This window comes from Oncorhynchus mykiss, chromosome 30, assembly GCF_013265735.2.
Source record: "Oncorhynchus mykiss isolate Arlee chromosome 30, USDA_OmykA_1.1, whole genome shotgun sequence".
Taxonomy (NCBI): Eukaryota; Metazoa; Chordata; class Actinopteri; order Salmoniformes; family Salmonidae; genus Oncorhynchus; species Oncorhynchus mykiss.
Genome location: NC_050570.1, coordinates 19,357,167 through 19,383,463, shown reverse-complemented (window position 1 = coordinate 19,383,463; position 26,297 = coordinate 19,357,167). Strand labels below are relative to the sequence as shown.

The 26,297-nt window shown below is 43.3% G+C and overlaps 1 protein-coding gene across 5 annotated transcripts; it reads left to right on the top strand.

Annotated features, from left to right (window-relative positions):
* The first annotated feature begins 508 nt into the window (after positions 1 to 508).
* On the top strand, positions 509 to 26,297 carry LOC110521491 (ER degradation-enhancing alpha-mannosidase-like protein 3). 5 transcript variants are annotated; one of them, XM_036968674.1, is made up of 21 exons: positions 509 to 741; positions 3,937 to 3,982; positions 13,095 to 13,195; positions 13,311 to 13,350; positions 13,978 to 14,090; positions 15,335 to 15,488; positions 15,749 to 15,883; positions 16,026 to 16,131; positions 16,344 to 16,441; positions 16,583 to 16,708; positions 16,841 to 16,924; positions 17,014 to 17,097; positions 18,865 to 18,989; positions 19,190 to 19,409; positions 19,520 to 19,665; positions 22,982 to 23,126; positions 23,296 to 23,487; positions 23,641 to 23,806; positions 24,258 to 24,443; positions 24,812 to 24,859; positions 25,249 to 26,297. In XM_036968674.1, the coding sequence occupies exons 2-21, from the start codon at positions 3,953 to 3,955 to the stop codon at positions 25,536 to 25,538; spliced, it is 2,589 nt and encodes an 862-aa protein (XP_036824569.1). In that variant the 5' UTR covers positions 509 to 741; positions 3,937 to 3,952; the 3' UTR covers positions 25,539 to 26,297. The 5 variants fall into 5 exon arrangements, with proteins under 5 accessions (XP_036824569.1, XP_036824568.1, XP_036824567.1 ...); XM_036968672.1 differs by lacking the exon at positions 509 to 741 and adding an exon at positions 2,959 to 3,835 and having other exon boundaries at positions 19,190 to 19,358; XM_021599075.2 differs by lacking the exon at positions 509 to 741 and adding an exon at positions 2,960 to 3,835.

The window sequence follows — 26,297 nt, the reverse complement described above, 5'->3', positions numbered from 1 at the left end:
ACGTGTCACATATCAGTTTGCAAACAATGTTTTTTTTAAATGTCATTGAGTTAATAAAGCCACATACAAACATGTTATCTTTTTTGCTTTTTTGAGTAAGGCAGCTCCAAAATGCAGGTGTTTCAGCCTAGCTCAGTGTCTTCTGTGGTGGTGGGGCTAGCCAGCAGAAAATACAGTGTTGTGCCTGATTGGCTCAGTTTTCTGTCTCTTCAACCCCAATTCTAAGGTTAGAGCTCGAAAATTTTAGCCCCTTGGGTTCTGCCATAGAGTTATATTAGAAGTGCCCAACCAAGAAGGCTCAAGGTCATTGGCCACAGATAGAATGACATCAAATCACGTTATATCTACAATCGCTTTGATTGGACTGATCATGTCAATCTCTTACTTTCAAAGTCTTAGCTAGCAGTCATCATCAGTTGTCATCAAGTCAACAATCTACTAGCAAATCCTTTTTAATCCTTGTCATTATGAAGATAAATAATGAAGAGAAATTATAGATAAAACATATCGGTGCTCATCGGCCATTGTACTTAAAGATTACACAACAAGTTGGAAATCGCAAATTCGACAATGACTCTTTTGGAAGGAATCAGTGGCTAACTGCAAAGAAACCACTAACGTTAGCCTGCTGTTCAATGGGGTGGCTGTGTTCCCACCATAAATCCCGAGAATGCCAGACATTGATGACAAAGTTTGATGACACAATTTGCCAGCAAAGGACCACTACGCCACCTTCATAAGGTGAGTCCAAAAATGTCTCGTATGCTGCTGCATAAATTATGTAATATGCAAAGGAGAAATGTATACTGTAGCCAATCAAATAATACTTAGTGTATATTGTGTAGTAAGCTGTTAGTAGCCCATGTGCCTCAACCTAATAATTTGGTATATTTTCACCAACACGGTATTATAAACACTTTTTTTGTACAGCTTTGACAGTGTTACTGATAGTAGTTGTGGTGCTTGGCTTGCACATGCAAATTCAGCACACACAACATTCTAGAATATAATTGCGTTATCTGACGTGTCAAATTAAAAGCTCATTTAACGCGTCAAATAGTGTTATATGACGTGTATCTTTTTTGACGTGCAAAGACCCAAATGGCAATCAACGTGCTGAACAAATAATTATATTGACTACGTCCGTGGTCGCTTGCTCATTAATGTCTTCATCGAAATTACGGAATGCCTCTTTCCCCGTGCCATAGTTTGTACATCTCAATTGTCAGTAGAAACCACATTTGTTTAAGCAAGTCTGCCATATCAGCTATGTTTTAATGTGTAGTGGCTTTGCTGGCATGCATACCACTTTTTTGTTTTGTTTGCCCCACCAAGATTTGCATGCTAAAATCGCCACTGTTCAAAAGTACATTCATTTACAATGGAACGCTGGGTTTGCATTGCGTTGCAGTGTAGTCTGAATGGTACATATTTTGGATTTGTTTGCGCAATGTTGCGGTCAGTGTGATTGAGGCATTAAGTTGCTCCCAAGTGGCGCAGCGGTCTAAGGCACTGCATCACAGACACCCTGGTTCGAATCACAACTGGCCGTGATTGGGAGTCTGATAGGGCGGCAGCATCGTCTGTCATTGTAAATAAGAATTTGTTCTTCTATACCAAACGTAACATATTATACGAATCACCTTCTCGGACTCACGTTTACTATGTTACGTCGAGTCTATGAGACCAGTCTGGTTCGCTAGGCTAGATGGGAATTTTAGTGAATATCAAAAATGGTGGGAGATTCACTCGGATGTCTGCCAAATATTCAAGGAAATGTCAAATGTATATGCCATCTAATTTTATAAAGAATATTCTCCCCAAATGTACAACAAAACTACATTGGGCGGGCAGAGGGGTGGATACCAAAACCTAACCGGATGCGGATGTTGACATTTATCTTCTAAACAGCACTACTCGCTTTTCTTGGACGGTCAGCTGGTGGTCCATCATTAAAGCAATATTTTCGTGCTTAACAAGAAGAACAAAATACACTAACTCAACGGCCGAAAGCGACCCGGCGACTTTCCTACTTCACTTGTTTTCGGACTGTCGTTTACCGGCCAAGCTGGCCAGCTAGCTACAGCTTGCTACTGTAGCTGGCTATGCGCCCCAACAACTGGCTAACGAAAGAAGAGAGCTGTCAAAGGAGTAGGATCTAACAACAGTCTTGCTTCATGAATATAATCCTAATTGTTCCAGGGAAAGACCGATAGCTAGCGCCAGCGCCATTAGCGCTGTTTGTCGATAGCAACGATAACGTTAGCCAGTTAACGTTACTGTTGTGATAATATATATGAATTAACTAAATATATAATGATTTAGCTAATTATTTGTTAGTCTAATCAGAAAGCGATCAAATTTACCTATTCAGCTTGCCAGTATTCCTGGCAGTAGGCTTTTATGGTGTCTGCTTACTCAAAAAGTCACGGATGTCAAGAAACGTTAATAAGGAAGGACAGGTTGTTTTGATTGGCTTGGGGAATAACGTTATTCTGTCAGTATTGAGTAATGTGATTGCCCGTTAGTTAGGAAACGTTAGACAGCAGTATTAGCAGTATGTGAATCATGTTTTGTGTTGATTGAAGCTTTGCCAACGTGTTACAAGCTGCTGTAGGTCCTGGTGCCGTGTGTGTCAGAGGGTGTGACCAGCAGGTGAACATGGTTCTAAGGAACTGGACACTCAGTTAAGGAAGGAGCATGTGTTAACGCTGCTGTAGGTCCCGGTAGAACTTTGCTGTCGTGGAAAAAGTACCCAATTGTCATACTTGAGTAAAGTAAGGATACGTTCATAGAAAATGACTCAGTAAAAGTTAGTCACCCAGCAAAATACTACTTGAGTAAAAGTCTAAATATTTGGTTTTAAATATACTTAAGAATCAAAAGTTTAAATATAAATCATTTCACATTCCTTATAATAAGCAAACCAGACTGCGCAATTTTATAGTTTTAATTTACGGATAGCCAGGGGCACACTAAAACACTCCGACATAATTTACAAACAGAATTTGTGTTTAGTGAGTCTGCCAGATCAGAGGCAGTAGGGATGGCCAGGGATGTTCTCTTGATAAGTTTGTGAATTAGACAATTTTCCTGTCCTTTTGGGTGTCAGTGACGATCTATCGAGTAAAAAGTACATTATTGTCTTTAGGAATGTAGTGAAGTAAAATTTGTAAAAAGTATTAATAGTAAAGTACAGATACCTCCCCAAAAAAACTGAAGTACTTTACACGACTGGAACGTTGTCTTCGATTATGAGACACATTCTATGACAGATCACTATCAATTTACATAATAGCTACAGCATTCCTGCAAATGGTCAAATATATAGATTGCTTGTTATGTTAGCCTGATTTAGGATTTTAGATACAGTTGTTTGTCCAACCCCTTGTCACACCTCAACCATAACCTGGATTTGTACTGTATGACATTGGAGAGGACAAGTGAGTCATAGATGGTGTCTAAATTGGCATTAACAAGCTGATTAGTAACAGTATTGTAGGCCTTATAAACAGCACTGCCTCCATGTGGTATTGGGATGCATTCATTAACCGTTGGACCAGACAGTAACTGGGCCTGAAATGTCCCCTGGTTCTGAATATGTGCACATGAGATCTGAGTGTGTTTGTGTTTATCAGAGACTTTTGGTGTCTAGGCCTATATTAATGTGATGGTAGGTTACAGTTGTACTTGACTGAGAGAGCTAGGTTGTAGTTATGTGGACGGTGTTGTGGTTCCGCCCTGCAACAATGTCGACCCTATTGTTGCTGCTATTGCTGAGCAACTTATGCAGGCTGGGACAGTCTATGTCACGAGAGGAGAAGCTCAAGCTGAGGTGAGTGAGAAAGATGTCTGCTCCTGGGCTAGATGTGTGGCAAGTTCAGACTGATAAAATAGATTGAGCTAAACTGACTTATTTCTTTGTTTCCCCTCAAGGAACCAAGTGGTTGAGATGTTTGACCATGCTTATTCCAATTATATGGTAAGTCTCGTCACCACCTGTCCCCTTCACATAACTGAGAGAGTGGTTTAGCAGCAATCTAATAATGCAAAACATTTTAGATGTTCTGTTGAGATGTACTGGTATTCATTTTTATTTTTTTATTTCACCTTTATTTAACCAGGTAGGCTAGTTGAGAACGAGTTCTCATTTGCAACTGCGACCTGGCCAAGATAAAGCATAGCAGTTCGACATATACAACACAGTTACACATGGAATAAAGAAACATACGGTCAATAATACAGTAGAAAAAAAGAAAAGAAAAAGTCTACATACAGTGAGTGCAAATGAGGTAAGATAAGGGAGTTAAGGCAATAAATAGGCCATGGTGGTGAAGTAATTACAATATAGCAATTAAACACTGGAATGGTAGCTGTGCAGAAGATGAAAGTGCAAGATACTGGGGTGCAAAGGAGCAAGATGAATAAATACAGTATGGAGATGAGGTAGTTGGATGGGCTGTTTACAGATTGGCTATGTACAGGTGCAGTGATCTGTGAGCTGCTCTGACAGCTGGTGCTTAAAGCTAGTGAGGGAGATATGAGTCTCCAGCTTCAGTGATTTTTGCAGTTAATTTCAGTCATTGGCAGCAGAGAACTGGAAGGAAAGGCGGCCAAAGAATTAATTGACTTTGGGGGTGACCAGTGAGATATACCTGCTGGAGCGCATGCTACGAGTGGGTGCTGCTATGGTGACCAGTGAGCTGAGGTAAGGCGGGGCTTTACCTAGCAGAGACTTGTAGATGACCTGGAGCCTGTGGGTTTGGTGACGAGAGTGAAGCGAGGGCCAGCCAACGAGAGCGTACAGGTCGTATTGGTGGGTAGGTTATGGGGCTTTTTGGTGACAAAACGGATGGCACTGTGATAGACTGCATCCAATTTGTTGAGTGGAGTGTTGGAGGCTATTTTGTAAATGACATCGCCGAAGTCGAGGATCGGTAGGATGGTCAGTTTTACGAGGGTATGTTTGGCAGCATGAGTGAAGGATGCTTTGTTGCGAAATAAGAAGCCGATTCTACATTTAATTTTGTATTGGAGATGCTTAATGTGAGTCTGGAAGGAGAGTTTACAGTCTAACCAGACACCTAGGTATTTGTAGTTATCCACATATTCTAAGTCAGAGCCGTTCAGAGTAGTGATGCTGGACGGGCGGGCAGGTGCAGGCAGTGATTGATTGAAGAGCATGCATTTAGTTTTACTTGCATTTAAGAGCAGTTGGAGGCCACGGAAGGAGAGTTGTATGGCATTGAAGCTTGTCTGGAGGTTAGTTAACACAGTGTCTAACGAAGGGCCAGAAGTATACAGAATGGTGTCGTCTGCGTAGAGGTGGATCAGAGAATTACCAGCAGCAAGAGCGACGACATTGATACATACAGAGAAGAGAGTCGGCCTGAGAATTGAACCCTGTGGCACCCCCATAGAGACTGCCAGAGGTCCGGACTAGAGGTCGACCAATTAATCGGAATGGCCGATTTCAAGTTTTCATAACAATCTGTAATCGGTATTTTTGGACACTGATTGTGGCTGATTTTTGTGTTTTTAATTATTATTATTATTTTTTTTTACAACTTTATTTAACTAGGCAATTCAGTTAAGATCACATTCTTAGTTTCAATGACGGCCTAGGAACGGTTGGTTAACTGCCTTGTTCAGGGGCAGAACGACAGATTTTACCTTGTCAGCTCGGGGATTCGTTTTTGCAACCTTCCGGTTACTAGTCCAACGCTCTCACCACCTGTCTTACATTGCACTCCATGAGGAGCCTGTGTGGCAGGCTGACTGCTTGTTACGCGAGGACAGCAAGAATCCACGGTAAGTTGCTAGTTAGCATTAAACTTATCTTATAAAAAACAATCTTAACATAATCACTAGTTAACTACACATGGTTGATATTACTAGTTTATCTAGTGTGTCCTGCGTTGCATATAATTGATGCGGTGCCTGTTAATTTCTCATCGAATCACAGTCTACTTCGCCAAACGGGTGATGATTTAACAAGTGCATTTGTGAAAAAAGCACTGTTGCACAAATGTGTACCTAACCATAAACATCAATGCCTTTCTTTAAAATCAATACACAAGTATATATTTTTAAACGTGTATATTTTGTTAATATTGCCTGCTAACATGAATTTCTTTAAGCTAGGAAAATTGTGTCATTTCTCTTGCGTTCCGTGCAAGCAGTCAGGGTATATGCAGCAGTTTGGGCCGCATGGCTCGTGGCGAACTGTGTGAAGTCCATTTATTCCTTACAAAGACTGTAGGGGTGTATTTGGAGGGCAAGTTGGTTAGGATGTAATCTATGAGGGTGCCCGTGTTTATAGATTTGGGGTTATACCTGGTAGGTTCATTGATCATTTGTGTGAGATTGTGGGCATCAAGCTTAGATTGTAGGTGTTAAGCATGTCCCAGTTTAGGTCACCTAGCAGCACGAGCTCTGAAGATAGATGGGGGGGCAATCAATTCACATATGGTGTCCAGGGCACAGCTGGGTTTGTTGTAATAGGCTAAATGCACTGCTCTGCTCCCATACTTTTTATTATTTTCAAATATAATAAACATCTAGGTCTCTTTAGATCTAATTTGAGGACAGTGGGTCTATTTTGGTAGCTAGACTAATGCCTGTTTGCTTCTTTCACCTCTGTGTCCTGTTACCGTGGACTTGTGTGGCTTTGAACTGGGTGACTGATATATTGACACTAGCTGTTCATCAAAACACTGACACTTGGCCTAGTGCTTTTTTGTTCCTAAATCGAATGATTAGGCCTGGCCTAGAAGTTATTTTTTACCTCAGCCATTAATCAAACAAGCACACAGACCCAAGGTTCATGTCCTCATATCATAAATGTCCTCATTTGCCTTCTGGTTGGACTGTTTTATACAGGGTCAAGTGCTGTCACAGGCCCCAGGATGACTAACTGTTGTGAAATTATTGTAATCAAAAGGAGAGAGACTTTTTTAGATTTCTTCACAAACAATTGCACTCAATTAATTAATGCAGTAATGGAGCTTGTCAACGAAGTTGTTCTAGCTCTGGTAAAGGTCATGAATTTTTAGATTATTGTAAGTTCAAGACCAGTTTGAGACCATAATGGGATTCCTGCAGTGACTGAAAAGCATTCTGGATCTCTTCAACAGCCTGTACCAGAGAAGGAGCATATTAATATACAACTGTAACATCTGCATATAGATATAGCTTTGCTGATTGCATCCCCTTCCCAAATCATTAATAAAAATTGAGAACAACACAGGAGCTAAAATGGAACTCTGGAGCACACCTCTATGTTAATCTCAGGAAAGCTAGACTTGTAAGAACACATTGTGTTCTGTCAAAGATGGTCCCTAAACCAATTTACTGCCCCTTCACTGAGACCAATGTTTCTGAGTCTAGCTAGCAACAATTCATGGTCAACTGAATCTAAGGCCTTTGATAAATCCACAACAAATGTTGCTTTTTGTCAAGTGCATTAATGAAGCCATTTTTTCAGTGAGAACTTGAAACTGCCTATGGAGGTTAAGTTTCAAATTCTTTGGAAGATTATTCCAAAGAATGGCAGCCGATTATTTTATTTTTTTAAGTTTCTTTACCCATACCACCCATAAATCTTAAAGGAACAACGTCAGTTTCACTCCTAGTTGAATAGTTATGGTTATCCCTTACTAAGTTAAAGTAGTTACATAAGTATCTGGAGACCGTACTGTGGACACTCTTATGTTCAAGACACAATTCTATCAGAGTGACTCTCCTCCACTTTAAGCCGTCTAAGGCTTTAAAAGTGGTAATAGTCAAGATGCTTAAGTGCTGGAAGTTTAAGAATAATCCTGACTAATTTGTTCAGAGATATCTGCAATTCATTTTTTTTATATCTTGGGGACACTTTTGTACCAGGAAGAGTATGCAAAGTGGCACTGAACAATAGCCCCTGCCAATGTCCCCATTGCATTCTTATCCAGACATTTGGAGGTTCTAGCCAGGAACCTAATTTTATGGTTCACTTTGGCAATAACATTTTGTGCCATGCCCCTGTCAGATGGTTATCTAGCACACATCCAAGATACTTAGTCTTTTGCTGCAACTACTGTGTCACCTACTACCACCTTAAAATCTGGGGATAATGAACATGACCCAAGACGAGCATCATGTTTCCACTATTTATAAGGAAATGCCTATAGATCAAAAGGATTAGGAGCAGAGTTCACCCTCTCCATTCACTAGGGCATGCTGAGAATAGTGTCAACATCTTTAGTTCACAACAGCCATCAAAACAATCAGTCCATAATGGGGGCAGCGGACAATGTATTTTTGTAAATAACAGCTGGTGCACGATTTCTAAGGAAGTCTCGAGCTATTGCTCGCCTGAGGTAGTGTGGTTTACAGCTTATGAGATACTCTATCTACCTAGATAGTTTTCATCTGTTTTTTTCGTAGTTTACACACCACCACAGTCAGAGGCTGGCACTAAGAAAACATTGAATGAGCTGTATGTATTCCGCCATAAGCAAACAACAAACTCTCACCCAGAAGCGGTGCTTCTAGTAGCTGGGGACTTTAATGCAGGGAAACTTAAATCCGTTTTTACCAAATATCTATCAGCATGTTAAATGTGCAACCAGAGGGGGAAAAAACTCTGGACCACCTTTTCTCCACACACAGAGACGCATACAAAGCTCTCCCTCGCCCTCCATTTGGCAAATCTGACCATAATTCTATCCTGATTCCTGCTTACAAGCAAAAAAAGCAGGAAGCACCAGTGACTCTGTCAATAAAGAAGTGGTCAGATGAAGCCGATGCTAAGCTACAGGACTGTTTTGCTATCACAGACTAGAATATGTTCCGGGATTCCTCCGATGGCATTAAGGAGTACACCAGATCAGTCATTGGCTCCATCAATAACTGCATCGATGACGTTGTCCCCACAGTGACTGTACGTACATGCCATGGATTGCAGGCAACATCCGCTCTGAGCTAAAGTCTAGAGCTGCCACTTTCAAGGAGCTGGACTCAAATCCGGAAGCTTATAAGAAATCCCGCTATGCCCTCCAACGAACCATCAAACAGGCAAAGCGTCAATACAGGACTAAGATCGAATCATACTACACCGGCTTTGAAGCTCGTCGGATGTGGCAGGGCTTGCAAACCATTACAGATAACAAAGGGAAGCACAGCCGAGATCTGCCCAGTGACACGAGCCTACCAGACAAGCTAACAACTTCTATGCTCGCTTCGAGGCAAATAACACGGAACTATCATGAGAGCACCAACTGTTCCGGAAGACTGTGTATTCACGCTCTCCGCAGCCGATGTAAGTAAGACCTTTAAACAGGTCAACATTCACAAGGACACAGGGCCAGACGGGTGACCAAGACTTGTACTCTGAGCATGTGCTGACCAACTGGAAAGTGTCTTCACTGATATTTTCAACCTCTCCCTGTCAGAGTCTGTAATACTAACATGTTTTAAGCAGACCACCATAGTGCCTGTGCCCAAGAACACTAAGGTAACCTGCCTAAATGATGACCGACCCGTAGCAAGTCTGTTGTCATGAAGTGCTTTGAACGGCTGGTCATGGCTCACATCAACACCATTATCCCAGATACCCTAGTCCCACTCCAATTTGCATACCGCTCCAACAGATCCACAGATGATGCAATCTCTATTGCACTCCACACTGCCCTTTCCCAGCTGGACAAAAGGAACACCTATGTGACGATGCTATTCATTGACACGACAGCTCAGCGTTCAACACCGTAGTGCCCTCAAAGCTCATCAATAACCTAAGGACCCTGGGACTAAATATTTAGTCCCCAGGTGGTAAGGGTAGGTAACAACACATCCGCCACGCTGATCCTCAACACGGGCTCCTCAGGGGTGCGTGCTCAGCCCCCTCCTGTACTCCCTGTTCACTCGGGACTGCACGGCCAGGCGCGACTCCAACACCATCATTAAGTTTGCCACAACAGTGGTAGGCCTGATCACCAATGAGACAGCCTATAGGGAGGAGGTCAGAGACTGGGCCGTGTGGTGCCAGGGCAACAACCTCAATGCCGATACCGATTATTGAAGGACCAAAAAAAGCCAATACCGATTTAATTTATTTATTCTTATTTTATATATATATATTTTATTTATTTATTTATTTGTATTAAAGGACAATTACAACAATACTGAATGAACAATGAACACTTATTTTAATTTAATATTATACATAAATAAAATAAATGTAGTCTCAAATAATGAAACGTGTTCAATTTGTTTTAAATAATGCAAAAATACAGTGTTTGAGAAGTAAAAGTGTGCCATGTAAAAAAGCTATTGTTTAAGTTCCTTGCTCAGAACATGAGAACATATGAAAGCTGGTGGCTCCTTTTAACTTAAAAAAACAAACGTTTTCTCCCCAATTTCGTGGTATCCAATTGTTAGTAGTTACTATCTTGTCTAATCGCTACAACAAAAGAGACGAAGGTCGAAAGCCATGCATCCTCCAAAACACAACCCAACCAAGCCGCACTGCTTCTTAACACAGCGCGCATCCAACCCGGAAGCCAGCCGCACCAACGTGTCGGAGGAAACACTGTGCACCTGGCAACCTTGGTTAGAGCGCACTGCGCCCGGCCCGCCACAGGAGGGCAAGGATATCACTGTTGGCGGTGTCAGTGTGCACAGCCTGCCACAGGAGTCACTAGTGCACGATGGAACAAGGATATCCCTGTTGGCCAAACCTTCCCCTAACCCTGACAACACTGGGCCAATTGTGTGCCGCTCCATGGGTCTCCCGGCTGCGACTCAAACCCAGAATCTCTAGTGGCACAGCGATGCAGTGCCTTAGACCACTGCGCCACTCGGGAGGCCTTTATTAACTCAATTTCAGTCATCGTATTATTCAAATGTCTATCTTATTTACACACTCACACAACACTCCTATCACATTCACAGAAAACAAAAGAAAACAGGGGAATGAGACAAACGAGAGAAACCGGTTAGTGCTGTTTTATTTATTTTTTAAACCTTGTCTATATGAACAGGGAAACCCATACTGTTATCAAAATATTTCCTAATTAGTGGTCCCAAAACCGGGTGTTGTATCCGCACTGGGATATCGCCTATTGAGATTACTATGACATGGAAGATAATCTATATCCATATGTGCAAAACTACCTAGAGTTCCCATGTCTCCTCTCTAACTTTGTAACAGGAGACAGTCTGTCAGCACAGAGCACACACTGAAAGTGTGGTGCCAACTGGATCTGTAAATCATTTTTATTACAGTGCTAAAAGGTGTAAGACTAAACCCCATTAATGCAATCAAATGAATGTGGGGTGGTGTAGCCCAGACAGAATGCAGAGTGTGTGCTTTATTTGCCAGGAACTTGATTTTGATTTTGGTGTGGTAGTTTTTTTGATAGTTGAACCTTATTTAGACCTACTGTATGTCAATAAGATGTTACGTTCTATATGACATATGTTTACAAACTACTAGAGGTTGACCGATTAATTGGCATGGCCCATTTAATTAGTGCCGATTTCAGGTTTTCATAACAGTTGGAAATCTTCATTTTTGGATGCCAATTATGGCCGATTACACTGCACTCCACGAGGAGACTGCTTGGCAGGCTGACCACATGTTACGTGAGTGCAGCAAGGAGCCAAGGTAAGTTGCTATCTAGCATTAAACTTATCTTATAAAAAAACAATCTTAACATAATCACTAGTTAACTACACATGGTTGATATTACTAGTTTATCTAGCTTGTCCTGCGTTGCAAATAATCAATGCGGTGCCTGTTAATTTATCATCAAATCATAACCTACTTCGCCACTGTCACTCCTCTTGCGTTCTGTGCAACCAGAGTCGGGGTATATGCAGCAGTTTGGGCCGCCTGGCTCGTTGCGAACTGTGTGAAGACCATTTCTTACTGACAATGACCGTAATTAATTTTCCAGATATTTACATAATTATGACGTAACATTGAAGGTTGTGCAATGTAACAGCAGTAATTAGACAGGGTTGCCACCCGTTCAATAAAATACGGAACTATTCCATATTTCACTGAAAGAATAAATGTTTTGTTTTCGAAATGATAGTTTCCTGATTTAACCATATTAATGATCTAAGGCTCGTATTTCTGTGTTTTATTATATTATAATTAAGTTTATGATTTGATATAGCAGTCTGTCTGAGCGGTGGTAGGCAGCAGCAGTCTCGTAAGCATTCATTCAAACAGCACTTTCCTCCGTTTGCCAACAGCTTTTCGCAATGCTTGAAGCACAGCGCTGTTAATGACTTCAAGCCTATCAACTCCTAAGATTAGGCTGGCAATACTATCGTGCCTATAAGAACATCCAATAGTCAAAGGTATATGAAATACAAATGGTATAGAGAGAAATAGTCATATAATAACTACAACCTAAAACTTTTTACCTGGGAATATTGAAGACTCATGTTAAAAGGACCCACCAGCTTTCATATGTTCTCATGTTCTGAATAAGGAACTTAAATGTTAGCTTTTTTAATTGGGCACATATTACACTTTTACTTTCTTCTCCAACAGTGTTTTTGCATTATTTAAACCAAATTGAACATGTTTCGTTATTTATTTGAGATTAAATCGATTTTTATTTATGTATTAAGTTAAAGTAGGTGTTCATTCAGTATTATTGTAATTATTATATATATATATATATATATATATATATATATATATATATATATATATATATATATATATATATATATATATATATATATATATATATATATATATATATATATATATATATATATATTGTCTGATTAATCGGTATCGGCCCTCCAATTTTCGTTATCGGCGTTGAAAAATCATGAGCGGTCGACCTCTACACACTACCATGGATCTTTATTGGCTCCCGAGTGGCGCAGTGGTCTGAGACACTGCAATACCTGGTTCGAATCCAGGCTGCATCACATCCGGCTGTGATTGGGAGTCCCATAGGGCGGTGCACCATTCGCCCAGGGTTGGCCGGAGTAGGCAGTAAAATAAGAAATTGTTCTGAACTGACTTGCCTAGTTAAATAAAGGTTAAATATAAAAAAATATATATTATTGGTTGTGTTTTCCAGGACCATGCATACCCAGCAGATGAGCTGATGCCTCTGACGTGTCGGGGGAGGGTGCGTGGGCAGGAGCCCAGTCGGGGAGACGTGGACGACGCACTGGGGAAGTGAGTGCCTGGAGACAGTCCTGCTGGCATTGTAATACCCTAACTCTCTGTTGATATCTTCTAGCCATAAGGGACTATAATTGATGCTGATTGATTTGTCTTTGTGTGTTTTAAGGTTCTCTCTCACCCTCATCGACACCTTGGACACTCTAGTGGTAGGTTTCATATTTTTTTGTATTATTAATATTATTTTTTTGAATTTTACCCCTTTTTCTCCCCAATTTCGTGGTATCCAATTGTTGTAGCTACTATCTTGTCTCATTGCTACAACTCCCGTACGGGCTCGGGAGAGACGAAGGTTGAATGTCATGCGTCCTCCGATACACAAGCCATACTGCTTCCAGTCCACAGGAGTCGCTGGTGCGCGCATCCAACCATACTGCTTCTTAACACAGCGCGCATCCAACCCGGAAGCCAGCCGCACCAATGTGTCGGAGGCTACACCGTGCACCTGGCAACCTTGGCTAGTGTGCACTGCGCCCGGCCCGCCACAGGAGTCGCTGGTGCGCGATGAGACAAGGAGATCCCTACCGACCAATCCCTCCCTAACCCGGACGACGCTAGGCCAATTGTGCGTCGCCCCACAGACCTCCCGGTCGCGCCCGGTTACGATAGAGCCTGGGCGCGAACCCAGGGACAGTGCCCTTAACTACTGTGCCACCCGGGAGGCCTAGGTTTCATCTTTAGTTTGTTTTACCAACCTCCTTAGTTGGATTAGTTGGATTATCTAACCTCTGGGTAGACAATGATTTTCATATATTTAATTCTGTGTTTACTTACAGCTCTTAAATAAGACGACAGAGTTTGAAGAAGCGGTGAGGAGAGTGTTGAGAGATGTGCGACTGGACAATGACATTGTGGTGTCTGTCTTTGAGACCAACATCCGTGTGCTGGGGTAAGAAAAAAGAAAAATAAAGTCAATTATTGAGGGGATGGAAATGTTATTATTCTTTTTTTTAACCAGGCAAGTCAGTGAAGAAGAACATTCTTATTTACAATAGCCTGGCAAGAAGCTTCCTGTGGGGATGGGGGCTGGGATAAAAATAAAAAAAACGATGTAAGACAAAACAGACGATACAGACAGAAGACACTGGCAACAGCACAAATACAACAGCAAACAAACTGTGTATGTGTGATGTAACATTGCTGCAGGGACTTGCTTTCATTCAGCCACGAGCATTCATGAGGACAGGCACTGATGTTGGACGTTTAGGTCTGGCTCGCAGTCGGCGTTCCAATTCACCCCAGAGGTGTTCAATGGGGTTGCGGTCAGAGCTCTGTGCAGGCCAGTCAAGTTCTTCCACACCGATCTCGACAAACCATTTCTGTATGGACCTTGCTTTGTGCACAGGGGTAATGTCATGCTGAAACAGGAAAGGGCCTTCCCCAAACTGTTGCCACTAAAGTTGGAAGCACAGAATCATCTACAATGTAATTGTATGTTGTAGCGTTAAGATTTAACTTCACTGGAACTAAGGGGCCTAGACCGAACCATGAAAAACAGCCCCAGACCATTATTCCTCCTCCATCAATCTTTACAGTTCGCACTATGCAATCGGGCAGGTAGCGTGCTCCTGGCATCTGCCAAAACCAGATTTGTCCGTCAGACTGCCAGAGGGTAAAGGGTGATTCATCACTCCAGAGAACGCGTTTCCACTGCTCCAGAGTCCAATGACTGCAAGCTTTACACCACTCCAGCCGACGCTTGGTATAGCACATGGTGATCTTAGCCCTGTGTGTGGCTGCTCGGCCATGGAAGCCCATTTCGTGAAGCTCCTGATGAACAGTTCCTATGCTGACGTTGCTTCCAGAGGCAGTTTGGAACTCGGTAGTGAGTGTTGCAACCGAGGACAGGCGATTTCCACTTCAGAATAACAGCACTTACAGTTGACCAGGGCAGCTCTAGCAGGGCAGAAATTTGTTGGAAAGGTGACATCCTATGACAGTGCCACGTTGAAAGTCAGTGAGCTCTTCAGTAAGAACATTCTACTGCCAATGTTTGTCAATGGAGATTGCATGGCTGTGTGCTCTTTTATACACTTGTTAGCAATGGGTGTGGTTGAAATGGCCAAATCCATTAATTTAAAGGGTTGTCCACATACTATTGTGTGACCATTGTGACTTTCCTCATGTTTCCAGAGGGCTGCTAGGGGGCCACTCCATGGCGGTGATGCTGAAGGATACAGGGTATCACATGCAGTGGTACCAGGATGAGCTGCTCCACATGGCCAAAGACGTGGGTCTCAGACTCCTGCCTGCCTTCAACACCAGCAGTGGCCTGCCTTACCCCAGGGTGAGCCCTCAGACTATACATAAGACCACAGCTGTTGGGATATGTCCTGACCATATACACTCATGTGTACACACACACAGCCCTCTCCAATTATGACTGCATAATTGTATTATCTGCTTCAGTGCTCTGCATACAGCTGCTACAGTTTTCCGCAGCCTGGTTTTCTATGGCTGTATAGTTCACCTGAACAATGTCTTTGGACACAGCTGTGGATTTGAGTCTATGACCAATATATTGAGCCTTTTTATTCCACTCAACAGGTAAACTTGAAGCATGGCCTCAGGAGTCCTGAGAGTCGGACGGGCACAGAGACGGACACCTGTACAGCTTGTGCTGGCACAATTATCCTGGAGTTCGCTGCCTTGAGTCGCTTCACTGGGGACCCTGTGTTTGAGGTAAAAACAGACAATCATCTCTTACTTTAAACCTTGTTCAGATCAGGACTAATACTAGTAGACGGCACGACTAGACCTTCATTGTTGATTATCCTATATGCCAGTGTGTCTGAATGATATTGATTCATTGTATTCTACACAGGTCCATGCACGGAGAGCCCTCGACTTCCTGTGGGAGAAGAGGCAGAGGAATAGCAACCTGGTGGGAACAACCATCAACATCCACTCAGGAGAGTGGGTCCGCAGGGGTGAGAGAGGGAACCAGTCCCAGGCCACAACTGCTATCTACTGTATTGTAAAGGAGGATTTCCTTGGATTTATCCAGTGACGGACAATGTATTGGGTGTGATAGAAGTGAACAGGCAAGGCGGTTGGAGCTGATGTTCTGTACTTGTAGAAATAAGGCATGCCTGTGTTTCTGCAGTATGAAATGGTACACTGTTGTGTTGTATTGTTCCAGACAGCGGAGTGGGAGCAGGGATTGACTCGTATTATGAGTACCTGCTCAAGGCCTATATTCTCCTGGGAGATGACCTGTTTCTGCAGCGCTTCAACATTGTGAGTGACCTCACACTGTAACCTTACTCTGGCTTGGATAATGGAATGCTTTTATGCCCTTATTGTTCAATCCACACAAAGTATGCTGTTAACGATTCTCATCCTTAGCTTGTCAAATGTTCTCATTATTTGTGTTTCCAGCACTATGCGTCTATAATGAAGTACATCAGCCAGCCTCCTCTCCTGCTGGACGTTCACATCCACAAGCCTCTGCTGCCTGCTCGCACCTGGATGGACTCCCTCCTGGCCTTCTTCCCTGGGCTGCAGGTGAGACACTCAGCCTGGCATCACTAACAGACCAGCTGCCTAAGCAGGGGTTTTAGTACATAGACCTGGTGCTGAGATTAGGGAGACCAATTAAGAATTTTACTCTCCTAACATTGTTAATGAATCCCCCAGGTGTTGAAGGGAGATATCCGGCCGGCCATTGAGACCCATGAGATGCTCTATCAAGTCACCAAGAAACACAACTTCCTCCCAGAGGTAAGCTCTCTTTTATGCTCCATCTCTACCTCTTTCTTTGTACTCACTCAGGCTGTAACCTTTAACACCCCTCTCTATGTCTTCCCCAGGCATTCACCACTGATTTCAGGGTACATTGGGCTCAGCATCCACTAAGACCTGAGTTTGCAGAGAGCACCTATTTCCTGTACAAGGTAAGGACTGTGGAGACATGCAGTCTAGAAGTTGACATAACGATACATCACTTTTTCCACATTTTGGTACGTTACAACCTTATTCTAAAATGGATTAAATGAAATGTTTTCCTCATCAATTTACACACAATACCCCATAATGACAATGCGAAAATTGGTTGGTTGAAATTGTTGATAATTTAAAAATGTTTTTATTAAAAAACGGATACTTTATTTACATCTATTCAGACCCTTTGCTATGAGACTCGAAATGGTCCTGTTTCCATTGATCATCCTTGAGATGTTTCTACAACTTGATTGGAGTCCACCTGTGATAATTCAATTGATTTGATGTGATTTGGAAAGGCACATACCTGTCTATATAAGGTCCCACAGTTGGCATTACATTTCAGATCAAAAACCAAGCCATGAAGTCGAATTAATTGTCCGTAGAGCTCTGAGACAGAATTGTGTTGAGGCAGATCTGGGGACGGGTACCAAAAATGTCTGCAGCATTGAAGGTTCCCAAGAACACAGTGGCCCCCATCACTCTTAAATGGAAGAAGTTTGGTACCTCCAAGACTCTTCCTAGAGCTCCTCTGTGGAGATGGAACCTTCCAGAAGGACAACCATCTCAGCATCACTCCACTAATCAGGCCTTTATGGTAGAGTGGCCAAATGGAAGCCAGTCCTCAGTAAAAGGCACATAACTGCCTGCTTGGAGTTTACCAAAAGGCACCTAAAGACTCTCAGACCATGAGAAACAAGATTCTCTGGTCTGATGAAACCAAGCTTGAAATCATTGGCCTGAATGATAAGCGTCACGTCTGGAGGAAACCTGGCACCATCCCTACGGTGAAGCATGGTAGCCGTATCATGCTGTGGGGATGTTTTTCAGGGACTGGGAGACTAGTCAGGATCGAGGGGAAAGATGAACATATCAAAGTACAGAGAGGTCCTTGATGAAAACCTGTTCCAGAGCACTCTGGACCTCAGACTGGGGTGAAGGTTCACCTTCCAACAGGACAACGGCCCTAAGCACACAGCCAAGACAACGCAGGAGTGGCTTCGGGACAAGTCTCTGAATATCCTTGAGTGGCCCAGCCAGAGCCCGGACTTGAACCCGATCGAGCATCTCTGGAGAGACCTGAAAATAGCTGTGTAGTGACGCTCCCCATCCGACCTCACAGAGCTTGAGAGAATCTGCAGAGAAGAGTGGGAGAAACTCTCCAAATACAGGTGTACCAAGCTTGTAGTTTCTTATCCGGGGCTCCCGAGTGGCGCAATGCTCTAAGGCACTGCATCTCAGTGCTTGAGGTGTCACTACAGACACCCTGGTTTGAATCCAGGCTGTATCACAACCAGCCGTGATTGGGAGTCCCATAGGGAGGCGCACAATTGGCCCAGCCGTAGGCCATCATTTTAAACTGACTTGCCTAGTTAAATAAATAAAACGTTTTTAAAAATACCCAAGAAGACTCAAGGCTATAATTGCTGTCAAAGGTGCTTCAACAAACTACTGAGTAAAGGGTCTGAATACTTATGTAAATGTGGTATTGTCAGCTTTTAGAAACTTGTTTTTTTTTTACTTTGTCAACATAGGGTATTGTGTGTAGACTGATGAGGGGGGGTGGAACAATTTAATCAATTTTAGAATAACAAAAGGTGGAAAAAGTTGAGGGGTCTGCATACTTTCCGAATGCACTGTACATTTGATCTTAGTGGCCTTCCTTATTGCCTGATTCAGTAGGACAGTGTCTAACCCTGGTCCCACTGTACCCCCTCTAGGCTACCAAAGACCCCTACTACCTGGAGGTAGGCCGCACGGTGCTGGACAACCTGAATCGATTTGCCCGGGTCCCCTGTGGCTTTGCTGCCATGAAGGACGTTCGCACCGGGAGCCACGAGGACCGGTGAGAGCCCAGACCCAGGGGAATACCCCGGGGACAGGGAGGGATTTAATGATGGGCGGTTAAGAGGTGGATGGTTTTAGTGGCTGATCAACAGTGTGCCAGCCATGTAGTTCAATCAAAATAGTTTGTGGTTTATGCTCTGTTGGCCTGCTGCCCCAAATATCACGAATCCTCTCTCTTCCTAACTCCTCCCCTCTCAGAATGGACTCCTTCTTCTTGGCAGAGATGTTCAAGTACCTGTTCCTGCTGTTTGCGGAAGAGGAAGATCTGACGTTTAATGTTGAGGATTATATCTTCACCACCGAGGCACACCTTCTGCCCCTGTCCCTGTCCACTGCCCCTCACGCCCCCTCTCCCGCCAACGCCACGGTACAGGCTCCATCTCTGCCTCATCTCTCCGCCTATGTCAAATCTCTTTGGGTGGGTGTAGTAAGATCACCTGCTGTGATCAGCTAGAATTCTAATGATAGTACATCTAATAATATTCAAATGATAGTTAGTCATGTTTGCTCTCTCCCACTCTGTCTTAGTCAGAGGAGGAGTTGGATGACTCTAACTTTGATTGGACCTGTCCCAACACACGCCTCCTTTTCCCCGACCCCGCCTTTCCACGGAACCTCCGAGATCCAATCAGGAGTGCTGTGGACAAGAGTTGTCCCCGTCCTGCCATTCACCGGTAAGGGACATTTATACATACATCCCCTATGTATTTATTTGGACAGTGAAGCTAAAACTACAATTTAGCTCTATACTCCAGAATTTTGGAATTGAGATCAAATGTTTAATGAGACGACAGTACCGAATGTAATGTTTTATTCGTTTTTTTCTTCTTACATATCTGTTTTACCGTTTTATTAATGAATGCACTTTATGTACACTATATATGCGAAAGTATGTAGAAACCTCTTTCAAATGAGTGGATTTGGCTATTTCAGCCTGTTGTTGACATGTATAAAATTGATCACTTAGCCATGCAATCTCCATAGACAAACATTGACAGTAGAATGACAAGAGCTCAGTGACTTTCAACCATCATAGGATGCCACCTTTCCAACAAGTCAGTTCATCAATTTTCTGCCCTGCTAGAGCTGCCCTGGTCAACTGTAAGTGCTGGTATTGTGAAGTGGAAACTTCTAGGAGCAACAACGGTTCAGCCGTGAAGTGCTAGGCCACACATGCTCTTTGAACGGGGAGTGCCGAGTGCTGAAGTACGTAGCCTCTGGAAGCAACGTCAACACAAGAACGGTTCATCTGGAGCTTCATGAAATGGGGTTCCATGGCCAAGCAGTCTAAAATCACAAGTCTAAAATCACCATGCACAATGCCATCTGGAGTGGTGTGAATCTTGCCGTCATTGGATTCTGGACCAGTGGAAAATATTCTCTTTGGGCTAGGCCCCTTAGTTCCAGTGAAGGGAAATCTTAATGCTATAGCATACAATGACATTCTAGACGATTCTGTGATTCCAACTTTGTGGCAACAGATTGGGGAAGGCCCTCTCCTATTTCAGCATGACAATGCCCTTGCGCACAAAGCAAGGTCCATACAGAAATTGGTGTGGAAGAACTTGACTGGCTGCACAGAGCACTGACCTCAACCCCATCGAACACCCTTGGGATGAATTGTAAACACTGAATGCAAGCCAGGCCTAATCGCCCAAAATCAGTGCCCGACCTTACTAATGCTCTTGTGGCTGAATGGAAGCAAGTCCCCGCAGCAATGTTCCAACATCTAGTGGAAAGCCTTCCCAGAAGAGTGGAGGCTGTTAGAGCAGCAAATGGGGGACCAACTCCATATTAATGCCCATGATTTTGGAATGAGATGTTTGACGAGCAGGTGTCCAAATACCTTTGGTCATGTAGTGTGTTTAGTCTCCCAATTTGAAGGTGTCATAAGAATTTGGACAAATTCACTTAGTGTATTACATTTAGTAAAAAGTTTAGTATTTGGTCCCATATTCGTAGCATGCAGTGACTATATCAAGCGTGTGAGACTACAAACTTTGTTTTGGTTGTGTTTTCAGGTTATTTTGTGCCCAATAGAAATGAATGGTAGACAATGTGTTGTCATTTTGGAGTCACTAGCATTTTGGGGGGGATTTGATATTTATGCCTCTAACTTTCTCACTCATCATTATTCACGATTCATTCATGATTATCTGTAATCATGGTACTACCCACATGAATGTAGAAGTGTTCAGAAACACATTCTATTTTTAGAATAAATTCTGGAAATTACAGTGCCTTGCGAAAGTATTCGGCCCCCTTGAACTTTGCGACCTTTTGCCACATTTCAGACTTCAAACATAAAGATATAAAACTGTATTTTTTTGTGAAGAATCAACAACAAGTGGGACACAATCATGAAGTGGAACGACATTATTGGATATTTCAAACTTTTTTAACAAATCAAAAACTGAAAAATTGGGCGTGCAAAATTATTCAGCCCCCTTAAGTTAATACTTTGTAGCGCCACCTTTTGCTGCGATTACAGCTGTAAGTCGCTTGGGGTATGTCTCTATCAGTTTTGCACATCGAGAGACTGACATTTTTTCCCATTCCTCCTTGCAAAACAGCTCGAGCTCAGTGAGGTTGGATGGAGAGCATTTGTGAACAGCAGTTTTCAGTTCTTTCCACAGATTCTCGATTGGATTCAGGTCTGGACTTTGACTTGGCCATTCTAACACCTGGATATGTTTATTTTTGAACCATTCCATTGTAGATTTTGCTTTATGTTTTGGATCATTGTTTTGTTGGAAGACAAATCTCCATCCCAGTCTCAGGTCTTTTGCAGACTCCATCAGGTTTTCTTCCAGAATGGTCCTGTATTTGGCTCCATCCATCTTCCCATCAATTTGAACCATCTTCCCTGTCCCTGCTGAAGAAAAGCAGGCCCAAACCATGATGCTGCCACCACCATGTTTGACAGTGGGGATGGTGTGTTCAGCTGTGTTGCTTTTACGCCAAACATAACGTTTTGCATTGTTGCCAAAAAGTTCAATTTTGGTTTCATCTGACCAGAGCACCTTCTTCCACATGTTTGGTGTGTCTCCCAGGTGGCTTGTGGCAAACTTTAAACGACACTTTTTATGTATATCTTTAAGAAATGGCTTTCTTCTTGCCACTCTTCCATAAAGGCCAGATTTGTGCAATATATGACTGATTGTTGTCCTATGGACAGAGTCTCCCACCTCAGCTGTAGATCTCTGCAGTTCATCCAGAGTGATCATGGGCCTCTTGGCTGCATCTCTGATCAGTCTTCTCCTTGTATGAACTGAAAGTTTAGAGGGACGGCCAGGTCTTGGTAGATTTGCAGTGGTCTGATACTCCTTCCATTTCAATATTATCGCTTGCACAGTGCTCCTTGGGATGTTTAAAGCTTGGGAAATCTTTTTGTATCCAAATCCGGCTTTAAACTTCTTCACAACAGTATCTCGGACCTGCCTGGTGTGTTCCTTGTTCTTCATGATGCTCTCTGCGCTTTTAACGGACCTCTGAGACTATCACATTGCAGGTGCATTTATACGGAGACTTGATTACACACAGGTGGATTGTATTTATCATCATTAGTCATTTAGGTCAACATTGGATCATTCAGAGATCCTCACTGAACTTCTGGAGAGAGTTTGCTGCACTGAAAGTAAAGGGGCTGAATAATTTTGCACGCCCAATTTTTCAGTTTTTTATTTGTTAAAAAAGTTTGAAATATCCAATAAATGTCGTTCCACTTCATGATTGTGTCCCACTTGTTGTTGATTCTTCACAAAAAAATACAGTTTTATATCTTTATGTTTGAAGCCTGAAACGTGGCAAAAGGTCGCAAAGTTCAAGGGGGCCGAATACTTTCGCAAGGCACTGTACATTTTAGCTTCACTGTCCAATTATATACATAGGGGAGTATATGTCTAATGTGAGGTTCATGTTAAACTGAATATTGTTCCTGTCACAACCATACTGAATGTGAACTTTGATGCCCTTCACCCTCTCATCCAGTGAGCCGGGGATGGGTCGCCCACCTCTGAGGGCTCAGGACTTCATGGCCAACAACCCTGATCACCTGGAGCTGCTGAGGAGGATGGGAGTCAGCCTTATACACCTTAAAGACGGCAGAGTGCAGCTGGTCCAACACGCTACACAGGTAAATGATTAATTCACAGGACAAGCCGGGAGAGTTTGAATGATATCATAAGACCATTGCCAACCCCCCATATGAGTTACTCAGTCTCTTCCCCTACTCTATCTACTGCCCTCTCCTTTCTTTCTCCATCTCCTTTCCTCTCTCTCCCCTTCCCTCGGTCTCTCTCTAGGCGGTCAGTGCTGTGGCAGCAGAGGACGGCATGCGCTTCATGCAGGAGATGATGGAGCTGTCCAGCCAGCAGCAGAAGGAGCAGCTCCCTCCGCGCGCTGTGCAGATAGTCTCCCACCCCTTCTTCGGCAGAGTGGTGCTGACTTCTGGCCCAGCGCAGTTTGGCACAGATCTTTCCAAGAGCATCATGGGGGTGAGTTTCTTCAGTGTGTCAATTTCCAATGGATGGACACCTTTGCTTGTTGGTTTTTCCTGTCTTGTCCCTAGGTGCCAGATGTTCTCTATTTTTGTCGTTCTGAGTGATGTTTTAACATGTCCACCCCCCCTTCTCTTCGTCTGTCTGTAGGTTCGTGGGTTTGTGACAGTGGCTGAACCATACAGTGGCTGTGCGGAACTGAGCAACGCTGCCTTTGTACAGGGCCGCATTGCTCTGCTGCAGCGGGGCCAATGTATGTTTGCTGAGAAGGCCAGACACATCATGAAGGCTGGGGCCATCGGAGGCATCGTCATCGGTGAGGAGGACCAACTGACACAAGATCTCAATTTGAAGGAATCTTCTTCAAGAAGGCTGCACTAACTATAATCATTTTTCTAACCTTTATAAATTCATAACACTTTCATAATGTTTTATATAGCCTTTAATAAACTGATGCATTACTATTTATAAACTGGGTGGTTTGAGCCCTGAATGCTGATTAACTGACAGCCGTGGTATATCAGACCATATACCACGGGAATGACAAAACATTTATTTTTACTGCTCTAATTACACTGGTAACCAGTTTATAATAGCAATAAGGCACCTTGGAGGTTTGTGGTATATGGCCAATATACCATGGCTAAGGGTGTGCCTAAGAACAGCCCTTAGCCATGGTATATTGGCCATATACCACACGTTCTCGTGCCTCATTGCTAAATTATAGTATCATGTTTAACCTTGCTAATTACCCCCGTCCTCCACAGATGACAACGAGGGTAGCAGCAGTGACACTGCTCCCCTCTTCCAGATGGCCGGCGACGGCCGCAACACAGACGACGTCACTTTGCCCCTCCTCTTCCTCTTCTACAAGGAAGGCAATATCCTGTTGGAGGCTCTCAAGGAGTACAGGGAGGTGGAGGTGCTGCTGAGCGACAAGGCCAGAGACAGAGGTTAGATCCACTGGAGGGGGCAGTTGGACATTAGTGACTAAACAAAGACAGGACAGTGTCTTTCCATCTTCTGTATAGTTTTGTGGGATTTCAGCTGATTTTAGGGACTATATTTGATTCTGTAAAGATCTAAAAATGGCCAGTATTTCAGGGTTTAGTGGTGAGCCAAAATAGTGGGCCTGTGGCCACTTTACAGTACTAGCCTTAGTGGCGGTAGGGGGTGGTAAGCACCCAGTTTGATGTGTGATACAGGAAACGGCTCCCTTCTTTCCATTTTCCTTCCTCCTCCTCTCCTTCCCCGTGGTGGACTGTAACAGTGTAACTTTCCTCTTCTATCTTTCTTTTCCCTTCACCCTTTGGTTTAACAGCCTCTATATTCAAAGGTGAACCTCTCCCTGGCATCCTGCTGGAAAGCAGTAAGTATCACCCTCATCTCTTTCCTCTCTCCTCCATTATTCTGTGTGTGGTAGAGCAGCTCAGTGCAGGTTAGTCTTGTGTGTATATAGCTGGCAATGTCAGAACCCCTCAGAAGAATATTACTGTTGGTCTGTTCTGCACATGACTCGTCAGTACCATTCTGTTTATTGTTCGCTGCCTCTTGTAAACTGCAACACTGCCCTGTTTCTGTCTGGGAATGACTGATGGGTGCTTGTGTTAAATGTACATGCATAGTGAGTAGGAAACGGTGTATGGCTGTGTATGTATTGTAGGATACTATATGGATGACTGTGCAGGACACAGTTCATATATTGTGGTGGAAAGTGGTCTGAAAATGGACTGAGCTCACCCCTCTGTCCTTCCTCAGGGAGGGATGTTCAGGAGGAGGAGGAAGACTGTTCAACAGACCAAACTTCACCTGTCCCTGCCGCAACTCTCGACCAGTCACACGTGAGGACTGTGGAGCAGGATGAATCAGCTCCCCACAATGAGGAAGTGACTCCTGAGGAAGATGTGGGACCTGCCATTAAGAGGAACCCTGAGCCAGAGGAGGAGCCTGAGGTTGACAAGGACTCTAGCAGAAAATCAGTGGAAGCCATGATGGCTGATTGGCGAGAGGACTTAGAAGCGTTTCAGCAGATGGAGGATGAGCTTTGACAACTTCCACCGTTCCCCCTCCTCCGGTCTGTCCCAGCCACCGTACAGGCCTGGGGTCTGTGGACTGTGCCTCATAAAGAATAAGGTTTTAGTGGGGCGATGTTTTGATAAGGAACGGTTGGTTACCAGGGTGGAATACAGTGACTTCTTCTACAGCCCAGATATCTACTGTCTGGCAGTATGAACCTCTGATTATTCACTATTTTCTGGTTTTGTCTTATTTTCACATATTGTCTTCCTCCAAATGCTTTTCCAGGTCACTGACATGTGGGAGCAGATTCCAAATGCTGGTTGAATTATAATCCACTGGTTGATTGGTTTATTTAACTGTAATGATTAACTGATAAGTTGTTGGAACATTGACTATTTTATTTTGTGGGCCTAATTTGTGGGGTCAATATTAAGCTACCTGACTGTGAGGGACTGCAGTCTATCAAAGGCTGATGCTGAGAATCACTTAGCACTGGCACTCTCCAGGAAGAGACGACGTTATATGTGACTGTAAATATGTATTTGTCAGTTATTTCCACGATGGTTTGAAATACAGTGCTGCTTTGCTCAGGTTCTGGTCGGTATGAGAGACACCAGGTACTGGCTACCCAAGAGGGCAGACAGTACCACCAGCTGACCAGCAGAGGGGATCCTTGTTTGAGACATCTTACTGGTCTGACTGGAGCTTGATGACATACTGGATGACCAAGGAAACAAAAAAGCCAACAACATAATGAACTTTAATTAAATTGATAAGGAAATTGAAAA

Coding starts and splice junctions, on each gene's coding strand:
- LOC110521491 (XM_021599075.2), top strand. CDS start 3,717: ATGTGGACGGTGTTGTGGTTCCGCCCTGCAACAATGTCGACCCTATTG. Junction 13,351..13,977: donor ACACCTTGGACACTCTAGTG/GTAGGTTTCATA, acceptor GTTTACTTACAG/CTCTTAAATAAGACGACAGA. Junction 16,132..16,343: donor AGGAGAGTGGGTCCGCAGGG/GTGAGAGAGGGA, acceptor GTATTGTTCCAG/ACAGCGGAGTGGGAGCAGGG.